The sequence below is a fragment of the Nannospalax galili genome, unplaced genomic scaffold (genome assembly GCF_000622305.1).
Source record: "Nannospalax galili isolate Female #2095 unplaced genomic scaffold, S.galili_v1.0 scaffold136, whole genome shotgun sequence".
Lineage (NCBI taxonomy): Eukaryota > Metazoa > Chordata > Mammalia > Rodentia > Spalacidae > Nannospalax > Nannospalax galili.
Genome location: NW_008340872.1, coordinates 2,210,228 through 2,223,290, shown reverse-complemented (window position 1 = coordinate 2,223,290; position 13,063 = coordinate 2,210,228). Strand labels below are relative to the sequence as shown.

Here is a 13,063-nt window from a genome sequence, read left to right as displayed (position 1 = left end):
TTCTCTGTCCCACCTCTTCCAGAAACTCTGCCATAAGTCCTCAGCACCTGGCCTGATGAGTCCTTGCTGCCCAAACCTCTCACACCTTGCTGATCACTGAACTGTGACTTCCTGGGGCATCCAGACTTAGTCTTCTTCATAACCCCAGTCTTGGCCCACATTGCTGGGCATATAGAAGGCACTGGAATGTTTGATGAGCGCATGACTGAAGACACCAAAGGCAGGGGAGCGGGGAGTGTGGCCAAGCCCGTTGTAGTGTCCTCGCTCCTTCTCTATAGAGATAAATCTGAGTTTTCCTAGCCATATTACCACAAAATTAAAGACTGCATTTCTGGAGCTGGAGAGATGACTCAGTGGTTAAGAGCATTTTCTGCTCTTCCAGAGGACCCCAGTTTGGTTCCCAGTACCTGTATCAGGTGGCTCACAACCACCTGTACTCCAGTTCCAGGGGGTCCAATGCCCACTTCATGCTGCCACTGGCACCTGCACTCTGGTGACAGACACATACACATAGATAAAAATAAAAGAAATCTTAAAAATAACACTGTGTTTCTTAGCTTCCCTTGTCTGGCCAATCAAGTTTAAGTGATATGTGTTAGGACTTTCTGAAAGGCTCCTTAAAAACATGAGATGCAAGGCTGGAGAGTTGGCTCAGAGGGTAAGAGCACTTTCTGCATGAGGACCTGAGTTCAAATCCCCAGCATCCACATTAGTAAAACAGATGTAGCCATACATGCCTATAACCCCAGTGCTGTGGAAAGGGGCAGAGACGGGTAGATCACTGGATGACAGCCTAGCTCCAGTTCCAGTGAGAGACCCTGCCTCAGAGAAATAGAGTGTGATAGAGCAGGTCACTCAGTGTCCTCCTCTAGCTCCATGCACACACATGCATGCTACATGTACACATATAACACACATGTGCATGCACACACACAATGAAATGAACCTTCTTTTTTCCTTTCTGGCTGGAATTACCAATGCTGTGGCTTGTCCAGGCCTTAAAGCTAAACTAGCAGGTAGCTTTAAGGCCTGAACCAAGTCTAGGGCAGTGATGATAGGACCCTGGGCCCTGATGTCTGGAGCACATCATGTCTCCCTGGACAGTCACCGTTGGACTTCTTATTCTTCTTATATTCTGTTGACATGTCTATGGATTCCTGGCCCAGCCTCATCCCAGCTTGCCTGTGGAGCCATGAAGAGATGGCCACAGTGGTAGAAAGGCTTGGACTCTGGCTCCCTACCATCCTGTCATGACTGTGTATGCGTCTAAGTCATCTACCAATTCACCTTGGTTTGTTTGTGAAAATGAGCTTAAGGATCATTGCCTTGTTTACTGCACCTGGTGCTTGTCTGAACTCAACAAAGTGGACTATGGACAACAGCTGCCATGTGTAACAATCAGACATGGAAGGAGTATGTACCACCTGTGTCAGAACTCAGCCCCTGACTGGCTAGGTGGCTACCTGGGGTGGAGGGAGCAATGGGCAAACATTCCACTCGTGAGTTATATCCTTTCCTTTCCTCACACCATGACAAAATGCCTGACAGAAGCCACCTGGGAGGGCGGATTTATTTTAGCTCATGGTTCTGAGGGTAAAGTCCATCTAGCAGGACAGCTGCTGTCTGTGTTGGTGGGAACTCACCCCAATGGCTGCATCAACCAGGAAGTAAAGAGAGCAGGACTGGAAGTGGGGTGGGGCTGTAGCCCTCAAAGGCTCACCTGCCCATGACCCACAACCTCCCAAAACCTACTGGGAACCAAGTGTTCAAACACAAGAGCATGTAGGGGACATTTCAGATCTAAACCAGTGCACTTTCTCTGGTTCCAAGAAAGTATGTTTCTAATGTACCACCTTGGGTATCTCTCTGGTCCATGGGAAGGCAATAGTGCTATGGTTATTGGAGACTGCACGGTCCACCAGCCATCCTTCAGAGGGAGAATAGCAACTCCACCATGATCTCTCTCCAGAGGACTTGTCTTCAGATGCAGTGCAGCCCTGTCTTGTGCAATGTTCTTCACTCTTAACTTTGTTTAGTGCATTAAGCTTGGCTTTTCCCAGAGACATTAATGGGCCGTGTTCTCCAGCCTCCCTGTCTGACCCACATCAGGACAACTGCCTGAATTCTCTAACCTACTGCATATGGTCCTAAATGCCTAAGAACAGTTTCTTTTGATTCAAATTATCTCAGAATATGTCTTCTCCTACATCTTGGTGATAAGAAGCAGCAGGAAATTTTCTTCTAAGAGTTAAAAAGGGAATGAGGTAAGCGACATTAGGTCTAACTGAACACATTTACTTTGTTCTTAGCCTGGGCGACATGAGCATCTTTTCAGGCACAATGTGGAAGCTTTGGCATATGCAACACCATGTGAAGGCCCTCAAGCTGTTTTGCTAATGGGTGGATTGGGCCTTGGGGAAGGAAAACAACTTATCCAAAATCTCATAACTAATAAGCTGCAAATTTGAGGTTCCACAAAGGCCATGGGATTCCCAAGCTTGGTGTACTTTCTGTTACAAGCTGCTGGAATTTTCTATGCTTAGCAAAAGGCTCACTTCTTAATTATGAACTGAGTCTTATGTAACTAAACTGCGCATTAGAGGTGGCCCGTTGAGTGCTCTGGTTAAATTGACATTCTCTGTCCTCTGCTTGATTTTCGAATGATTAAACAAAGCTTTTTAAAAATTTATTATTTTTATTTTATGTATATGAGTATATTGCTGTATGTGTGTAAGTGCACCTGTATTGTGCAATGCCTGTGGAGGTCAGAAGAGGGTGTTGGATTTTCCTGGAACTGGAGTTAGGGACAGTTGTTCACCGCCATATGGGTGCTGGGACTCAAACCCTAGTCCTCTGCAAGAGCAGCTAGTGCTCTTAACTGCTTGAGCCATCTCTCCAGGCCTATGATTAAACAAAGCTTTAAAGAATAAAACTCTATTTTATTAACTTGTTTTTGTTTCTGAACAAAATTAGCTCTTGTTAGCTGATCTTTTCTTCAATTGTGCTTTTTTTTTTTTGCACTGTAAACTAATGTAGCTTTCAAACATTTTCTGCCTCCTCAATTTTCTGTTGAAACACATTTTAGTTGTGTCCAGCTGGTGCTGGCCAGTTTGCCAGCTAATGGCCGGGTTGATTTTCTTAGTTTATAAATGGGAAAAAGAAGCAAGCTAAGCATGCTGGTTTGGGAGCCCAGGTTGGTCTTTATAATCAGACAGCCCTAGGGGCTCACATCTCAGTTTCCTCATCTGTCAGATGGGAAGAGTGATAGCAGATAACTGGTAAGAGTGCCCTGGAGATTAACTGTACCACCTTGGTAAAGAGGCAGTGTGAACAGACGCCTTTACCATGAACTCTGGGCTTGAATCTTAGCTCCTGTGCACAGCGGCGACTTACTCAGATGCTCTGTACCCAGATGTCCGTATCTGTATGCTGTAGATACTGGCAATTCCTATGTTCCAACCCTTGTGAAGGTGAAATGAATGCAGTTAAATGAATGAATGACTGACTCATCTGGACACACCATGAGTGGGCAGGAGGGTTGGCACCAGAATCCAAACTTCCTGTCAGGAAGCTCTCGCTCCTCATCTCTAGACATCTCCAGAAATGGTTGTCAGTGCTTCTTGCCCCAGAACTCTGGGTGAGTGTCATGAATATGATGGAAAGGCAAACCTCACACCCAAAATTTAAGGCCTTTCACTTGGGCCTGCACAGGGACACTTGCGGACCAAGGAAGTCCAGATGCTATTAATATGGATTGCTCTCAAAGAATTTAAGTCTTAAACTGTGAGATAGATAAAAAGCCACACAAACATGCTACACAGTAAGAGTTGGTCTGTCAGCTTAACTGCCAACTGGAAAAAGATATTCATTCAAGCAGTGGTTGAATAATTGTCTCCCAAAGCGTCTAATCCTGATTCCTAGAGCCTGTGCATTCTCTTATACGGAAAGTGCGCGCATGCAGGCCCATGAAGGGCTTTAGCATAGGAAAATGATTTCAAATGGGCTCTAAGTATAAAGATAAGGAGATTAGACCCAGAAGAGGAGGCCATGATGAAGCTGTAAGCCAAGGGCAGGCAGCCACTAGAAGCAAGACGAGGCCAGTAACAGTTTTCCCTAGAGCCCCCAGCAGTAAGATCGCCCTGCCACACCTTGATCCCGATCAGTGGGCTGATTTCTGACTTCTGGCCCCCCAGAACAAGGGAGAATAAGTTTGTTGCTCATAGCCACCAAATTTGCACCCATTTGTTTCAGCACCAGGGGAAGCTGATACAGCATAGTTTAAAGTTGGATCTACAATGAATGGATCTTCCTTAGGTCTGATTGGCTGGCTATCTGGGGTATAACCATCCCCAGATAAAAGGCATACTAAGACTCCTTTTTATAAACCATTTTATTATTTTTATTTTATGTGTACTGCCTGCATGTGTGTAAGTACACTCATGTCGTACAATGCCCATGGAGGTCAGAAGGAAGGTGTTGGATTCCCCTGAAACTGGAGTTACAGATGGTTGTTAGCCAACAAGTGGATGCTGGAAATTGAACCCAGGTCCTCTGCAAGAGTAGCCAGTGCTCCTAACTGCTGATATACATCTCTCCAGGCCCTAAGACTCTTTTTATTTTTTATTTTTTGTCTTTTTGAGACAGGGTCGCCCAGTAGCCCCAGCTTGCCTGGAACCCATTATCTTTATGTGGACCAGGCTGGCCTTGAACTCACAGAGATCTGCCTGCCACTGCCTTCCAAGTGTTGGGATTAAAGGTGTGGACCACCACGCCTACTCTAAGATTCTTTTTTAACAACTACAAAAGACTGCTGAGGTCCACCACTCGGTGGTTGAAAAGCATCAAAACTTTGAACATACCTTTCCATCCCACATCTTTCTGAATAACGGAGGAAGGTTCTAGAAGGAAAGAAGCCAGGGACATGAAGCAGTCTGCATTTGGCAGGAACCTGGTCTCACAACTTTATATAAAGTTAACTCTGTTGGGAGTTGCGTAGAAATTTTCATAAGCTATGTTTTGAAGAGATGAGCTATTTTTTCGGTTCATAGAAAAACTGAACAAAGAGCACCTGGTTCCCAGATCCTTCCCAATCCAACCACATGGCTTACCTTATTTCCCCATGTAGGTTATTATTTTACACACCTCAGAGTGATTACTTATATTATAAAATCGCTTCAGTGTGTGTGTGTGTGTGTGTGTGTGAGAGAGAGAGAGAGAGAGAGAGAGAGAGAGAGAGAGAGAAAGAGAGAGAGAGGGAGAGAGAGAGTGCGAGCGTGTTTGTGCATTTTATGGTAGGTTAACTAGGGATCAGTCTTTTTCCTCTAGGTCATAAAAATACAACCATCAAATCTTTTCAACACACAATAGCAGCCTCAAGCCAGAACAGGGTGTTGTGCCAACTGCTGGCTGTTCAGCTCAGAGTCCTGAGATGCAACTCCATGGCCATCTTAGGACCTCTTGATGGGATTCTTGAAGGTGTGAGATGAATTGGATATGTGGGTCCACTGGTCCCTAGTTCACGCCACCTAGTTACCTAAGACCCCCACCCTGTGAATCATTGCTGTGACATCTCCCTGGCTTCCTTATTGAGACCACTAACTCGCCTTGGACAGCGTGGTAGGGTTACCAGCTAGGAGACCTCTCACCCCATGGCCTTGTACGAAGAAACCATCTTTCTTGCCAGCATCTGAACAGTGTCTCTTGCTGATGACAAGCTGGACCCATGGGTTATTTTGGCATGCTGAAGCCTGATACTTAATATTGACTTTTAGAATGACTGTACACTTGGTTCTCTTTTCTTCTCTGACTTTAATGTTGACCACACGACCTTTAACCCCATTGATTCCAGCTTACTACCCTCTTTTGGCTCAGGCTGGCCCCAATCCTCCCATAGACATGGTTCTCAAAGCAACCTTTACAAGATGAGAGTTGAGACCCCACCAACTTTACCAGCAAGCTTTAATGGAGCATCCACTAACCCCAGGACTTTATGACATCCATGGGAAGCTCTTTGTCCTCACAGAGCTCCGGTGAGCTCACTCCTGAAGGGTCTTCAGTGGCAGTGGGCCAGAACCAAGCTCCACAGTAGACAATAAAGACTGTACAGACAGCAGTTTCATCACTTTGTGGAAGAAACGCCCTTAAGAAAATTTCCCAAGACAGTAATTCTCCCATCTCCGTACTTTGTTGGTTAGTGCCTTCCACTTCATCACATTCACCTTTTCAATCCCTTTGTTAATTAAGTCACTGATGAGTATATACTGGTAAGCATAGATGCTGTCGATGGTCTGCAAAGAAAACTCTTTCTTGTTGTTGATAATAAACCATTTCACAGAAGACCAGGCTGACTCTAAGGGGTTCAGGTAATTATAAGGGGAAGGCAGAGTGAGTAGCTCATGGCCATAGGACTTGGCCACCCCTGGAGAACACATGATGCTTGTTAGATTAATGACGCTTGTTGGAACACAGGACTGGACCTCCCCCTCCTTGTCCACCTTGGGCTCCATCTCATCCTGCCACCTCTTCCCTTTGACCACGATGGCACACTTCCCATACACCTTCTTTACCACATCGCAGAACTCAAAGAAGAGGCTGTCTTCCTGTCTGACACAGAGATCGTCTCTCAGGAACATCCGGTACTTCCAAGGCACCCATCCTTGACTGCCACCAGCATGCAAAAGACACCAGGTTGGAGTCTGCATGTAGCAGCAATCACTGAAATCTCCCCCAGTGACCAGACTTTCTGGGATCTCAGTCTCCCCCAAATACACCACCTTATATCCATCAAATTGTAGGGTCCGCAGGGTGTTCAGGTACTGCAGACACTGCTTCCTCCTGGTGCTGTCGAACTGAGTTCTGATAATGATGTTCCTTAAAAGAGGGCTTGTGACATGAGCCATCCTGGCTCTCCAAGTGGCCTACATGTATCCATCTGGGGAGATCTGGAAAGTCAATGATGATGATGTCATAAAGGGCTTTCTCACAGCTGTTCCAATTCCTTAGCTACACACCAGGCTCAAAACTTGATAGATACATACTCAGAACACTAATCACAGGGAATGCTATCTTGACCCACTTCTGTACTGGACCTTTTAACAGTGATGACAAGTTTCTGACTCCTACCCATTTGGTTGTTAGGATGGAAAGAAATGTCAATATTCATTTGAGAACTGCAATGTATGTGTATGTGTGTATGTGTGTGCATTTATGTGTATGTTGTATGTATATGGATGTGAATAGATGTGTGTGTATATATGTATATGTTGTATGTGTGTATGTGTGTATGTATGTAGGTATGTGCATATATTGTATGGGTATGTGTATGTATGTGCTTATGTGTGCTTGTGTATATGTGTATATGCATGTATGTGTTTGTATGTGTGTATGTATGTATATGTGTATGTATGTGTGTGGAATCTATGCCACTTGCTTGTTTAGTTGCACACTCAAGAGTCTCTTCTCCAGGTGGCTGAAGAGGGGTTCAGAAAAGAGCAAAAGAAACAGCATGCACGATCATCCGTCATAGCAACTGCCGATAATTGAGCTAATTTAATACATTACCTGAAAAGCACTTAATCTGTTATCTTTTGTGAGACAGGGTCTTGCCGTGTAGCCCTTCCTGGCCCAGTACTTTTTGTAGCCCAGCTGGCCTTGTACTTTTGTCAATCCTCCTGCTTCAGCCTCTGAACGCTGGGATTGCAGCTGTGCACCACCACAAACAGCAGCAATTTAAGTTTTCAGCACTCAAGGAAAAATGACAGTTGCTTTATTTTCTATTAGCTGCTTTAATTTCCTTTGTGCGTCCTTGTCTTCTAATCAAAGCTAAAGACAATCCATGAATGTACCTGAGGCCCCCCGCCCAGTGTGAGGTGGGCAAAATGACTTGGTGAGCCCTTTGTGCCTCTGTTGGATGGATGAGGGGCTACTTCCTCTATTCATATCCGCCAGGGTTTTCTTGGGGCTGAAATTTAGGGAAGTCCAGACAATGAGACACCATCATAGCTAAGTTCATATGAAGCATGTGGTCACCTTGTGATCTCTCCCAGAAGTCAGGAGCAACAGGTTTGCATCATAGCTAAGTTCATATGAAGCATGTGGTCTCCTGTGAACACTCCCAGAGGTCAGGAGCCACAGGTTTGCATTGATACTTGTCTTGTGGTCATTTTCTTGATGGATTTTTCTTTTAGTCATGGAAACCACTTTTTAGAACAAATTTGATGTGGACGTCAACTATGTGATGTGACCCTAAGTATTCAGAAATGATAATGGTGGTCCCATAATCCCCCGTTCAGCCATTCCACTTGCTTACTCTCCTACTGGAAGGGACCTTATGGCCTGAATTGGTAGTAAACGATTTAGCAGAATGAAGTCAACTCTTAACTCAATTCTCTGTTTCTCTTATCCAAGTGTAAGTTATGGATATGAGAAACTTGTTTGGAAGTATGCGAGAATATACATTATATGTTTTAAATATGTGCAAATATACGTATTTGGTTATATTTTCACATAGAAACAACATGAGAATAAAACACTAAAACTGATCATTTATATGAGGAGGGCAAGAACTGGAAGAAGGAGAAAAGGAAGAACTCTCCATGTCATTGACTGTTTTGCTTAATAGATTTCTTTAGCTTTTATAAATGAGCACAGTTATATTTAGATCGCAATTTAAAAAAAAAACTAACATAAGGAAAAGTTCTAAAAACAAACAAACAAACAAACAGAAAACATACAAATATGCTGGGGTGGTAGTGCATATCTTTAATCACGGCACTCGGGAGGCAGAGACAGCTGGATCTCTGTGAGTTCGAGGCCAGCCTGGCCTACATAGCAAGTTCCAGGCCAGCTGGGGCTACAGAGAAATCCTGTTTCAAAAAGACAAAAAAAAAAAAAAAAAAAAAAAAAGAAAAAAGAAAAAGAACTAAGTTTTACTAAGCTTTTTACCATGTCACCGACAAAATCTCACAGACCAGAGCAGTATGGTACAGGCACCAAAACAGACCCAGTTATACCATTCCTTGGTATGTACCAGTAGGAATTAAAGGCAACATATAATAAAGATACCTGCACACCCTGTGTTTATTATGGAACTATTCATAATAGCCAAACTGTGGAATTGGCCTAGGTGTCCATAAGTGGATGAGTAGATAAGGAAAATGTGTATGTATACAATGCAATGTTATTCATCCATTAAGAATGAAATCCAGGGGTTGGAGAGATGGCTCAGTGGTTAATAGCACTGGCTGCTCTTGCAGAGAACCCAGGTTTGATTCCCAGCACCCACATGGTGGCTAACAATCTTAGCTTTAATTCCAGGGGATCCGCTGCCTTCTTCTGACCTTTGTGTGCACTGCATGATATGGGTGCACTTACAATATGCAGGCAATACACTCATACACATAAAATAAAAATAATAAAATACAAATAAAGAGAATGAAATTAGGCTGATGAGACGGCTCCACATTTACAGGTGCCTGCCACCAAGCCTGGTGACCTGAGGTCTATCCCCAGGACCCACATGGTGGAAGGAGAAAACCGGCTCCTGAGAGTTGTCCTCTGGCTGCCACACATGCTCCTTGGCATGTACACATACCTGTACACATACACAAACACATAAATAAATAATAAACAAAAAATAAATAACAATATGGTTTGAAGGAAATAAATAGAACTGGAGATGATCATGTTAAGTGAAATGAGCTGGACTCAGGAAGGCGGGTATCACATTGTCTAATGTGTGTGGAACAAAAACAAAAGACCTGAAAACAGAGGCTGCATGTTGGGGAACAAGAGAGCGACTGGCAGGGAAGGTGGTTGTAGATGTGGGTGGGTGGGTGGATACAATCACAGTATTTTATATATAGATGTAGAACAATGTCATAAGGAAGTCCATTGCTTAGTATAGCAGATATATGTTAATAGAAAGTAAATACACAAGAGAAAAGTTGACCAATGTTGAGATGAATTTGTCCTTCCCATAACAAAAATGGGGATGTTTTCCCTCCCTCCGTTCCTGCATTCCTTCCTCTCCTTCCTTCCTTCCTTCCTTCCTTCCTTCCTTCCTTCTTTCTTTTCTCTTTCCTTCTTTCTTTCTTTCTTTCTTTCTTTCTTTTTTTCTTTCTTTCTATTTCATCATGAAACCTTGAATATCTCAAGGTTCCAGGATGTAGTAACTCTTGGAAAGATCACAGTCTCTACCTTCAAGGTTGGCACCCACCATCTTGTAAGAAGAGCCCATGGAATTGCAGCAGAGGAGATGGATCTTAGGGGAATAGAAAGCTCTAGAAAGGAGGCCTCAGGAAAGGGAGGTTGTGTGGCTGCTGCCTTCCAGAGAGGAAATGGGGGTGAATCCCAGCACGATACCCCAGCTGAGATAAATCTTTGAGGAGTCCCTGGCTTTGTCTCTCCTCATGTCCGTGTGGGCACTATGACAAGGGCACTGAAGAGGTGAGACACTTAGAAAGATCTTTTGCTTGACCACATTTTAATCAGCTTCCTGAAACTTTAATTAGGTCCATCTATGTACTCTCTTGTGAAATCTGAGCAAGAACCCCAGCTCCCTCCCTCTTATGTGGTCAGGTTCCTTATACCCCATGGTGATGTTCAACTCTCCTAGACTTGTTGGGGACCCCTGCTGTTTAGGGTAGCAGTCTCCCCATGTCGGATAGCCAAAAGCTGGCTCGGCTCGAATGCCCATCACAAGATACATGCCCTCCAGCACAGGAGCTACCAGGTTTTAATCAGGCTGTTGTCTGATAGCCTGATAGAAGTCCACCGCCCTATGTAAATGAAGCATTCCAGGAGTACCTATCAGCTAAGGCTTCTTTTACGGTCTCCACACTATAAATAGTCCTAGTTTTACCCCAAAAAAGCTGGAGCTGGAGCTGAATCACTGAGATCTGAGCTGAGTCACTTGTCTGAAGCTGTAACAGTAAAATCCTGTGATCCAGTCTGGGGTGGGGGGCGGCTATCCTTCTGTCATCGACTCTCGAAGACCCTGCTTTCCCCGTTTCTCGCACCTCCCCTCCTGACCTGGTGGCCAACAGGTCTCGAACTTAGAGAGAGAGTGCATGGTGGAAATTGAAACGGAACCCAACCGGGCAGCTGACAGCAGTCCTACGGTAGCAGAGACCCACGGCAACGTGGTGCACGAAACCCGCTCACCCCAGTGACGGAGAGCCAGGGGCCCGAACAGCAGACCCGCGGACCCGCACTCCAGCGACGTGTGGGAGACTGGCACCACGCCCAACAGCTGGCGCCCTGAGATCCCCGCCTGCGCATATAGACTGTCCTCAGCAAGAATTCTGGGAGGTTGGTTTAGCCAGAAAACCCCCTATTCCTGATTTTTCGGTCCTAGTCATTTTCCAGCCACTGACCCCATACTGGCCCTTTGGTTTAAAGTCCCACTTGTCTAAGATGTGCTCAGGCTGAAACCAATCTCTTCCCATTGCAAAAACTGCAGTATAGTAATGCCATACCAAGAGTGTACTCTCCTCCTTGAGTAAAATCTTCCTCTAAAAAGTGTTTTTCAGGGCTGGAGAGATGGCTCAGCGGGTAAGAGCACTGGCTGCCAGAGGACCTGGGTTCGATTCCCAGCATCCACATGGTAGCCAACAACCTTCTGTAACTCCAGTTCCAGGGGATCTGATGCCCTCTTCTGACCTCTTCAGGCATTGCCCAACACAGGTGCACTTACACGCAGGCAATACACTCATACACAGAAAATAAAAATAATAAATAAAATTTTTTTGAAAAATCTTTTTTAAGGTATCAAGTAATATTTCTCGGATACTTTCCTAGACTTCAGAGAATATGAAGCTGACAGTTCCAGAGGGGACCAGTGTCCTCACATGGAGGTGGTGCTGGGGATTGGGCTGAACAGAGAGAGACACAAAAGTGATTGCTGTGCTCAATAGAAATGAAATGTACAGTCTTCTTTCAAAGGGAGTTTTACCTTTAAAATGTAAATTAAGAGGCTGCAAGAGTTAACCACAGTCTGCATTTTCTTTATCTCCAGTTTGCTTTTCCCGGTGGGCCTGTGACTCTGGGGGCTGAGTGCTGGGCTCACAGCTAACTTTTACACCTGTTCTCAATAGCTCCCTTCTGCAGATCACCTGCCCTATATGTTTGTTTATTTTTTTTCCAGAGTGTAAAAATATGAATATAATAGTTGAAATCCTCTCTGACAAAAACATTAAAACTACATGCTTGTCTTTCTTTTCAGTGCCCTTGTTAGAGAATTAATATAGGATTTACAAAGCTTAATGTTAGTTTCTGAACACGACAATTGTAACTTGTAGCTTTATAGTTTGTTTTCTCATCCATGATCTCCTTTACTTTTAGGACTATGGCTACATGCTACATGACCCCCCACACTCTACTTTACAGCTCTATGTTCAGGAACCCCCACATTCCCAAATTTTAAAGATTCTTACTAGAAAACTCTCTCCCTCTTTAAATTTGCTAATCAAGGTTAGCTTGTGCAGTTAAACCTCAGCTAATGAGGGTCAGCCGAGTTCTCATCTGAGTTAGGTATAGAAGGGACGGCCATCTTAACAAGGTGTGCTTGCTAGATTCAGAGCAGCTTGACACCCTTCTGCAGAAGTCAAACTTTTTGCCTTGCTGAAATGCTTTGGATTATGAGGTCATTTTCTTGGGACCCCACACTTATTTGTAACAGTGCAAATCGATGGGAGTGGTGGGGATGAAGGCCAGGGGCTGAGCACATGAGCGAATATTTAGAATGAAGTCTCATCTAGGGACACAGCTGGGAGGTACAGGGCCTGTAGAATGGTGTCACCGGTCTCTAGGCGTGTACTCCTATACACTTCCCGTTTGCCAAGTGTCTGCTCATTAACATACCTGGGGACTGAAGAGCACTTCCTGGTGTTTCAGGTCTCCCTGGTACTAGAGCTTGGATCTGAATTATTCCACAAAGGCCCACCATCCTGTGGGGCCACTGGGAACAGGAGGAACTTTTAGGGGGTTGGTTGGCTGTGAGTGGAAGTTAGGTGATGGGAGAATGTCCTTTGAAGGGGATATAGGAACTCTCTCTGTCTCCTCT

The 13,063-nt window shown here is 44.6% G+C and overlaps 2 protein-coding genes across 2 annotated transcripts in view; one reads left to right on the top strand and one right to left on the bottom strand.

The window, feature by feature from the left end:
* Positions 1-13,063, top strand: part of Smim11a (small integral membrane protein 11A) — a 48,183-nt gene that overhangs the window by 24,433 nt on the left and 10,687 nt on the right. The window lies entirely within an intron of this gene.
* Positions 6,141-6,899, bottom strand: Fam243a (family with sequence similarity 243 member A). The gene has a single exon (XM_008835932.1). It carries the CDS (start codon positions 6,897-6,899, stop codon positions 6,141-6,143), a length of 759 nt encoding a protein of 252 aa, XP_008834154.1.

Excerpts from the sequence above, each read along its gene's own strand:
- Fam243a (XM_008835932.1), bottom strand. The coding sequence starts at position 6,899 with ATGGCTCATGTCACAAGCCCTCTTTTAAGGAACATCATTATCAGAACT.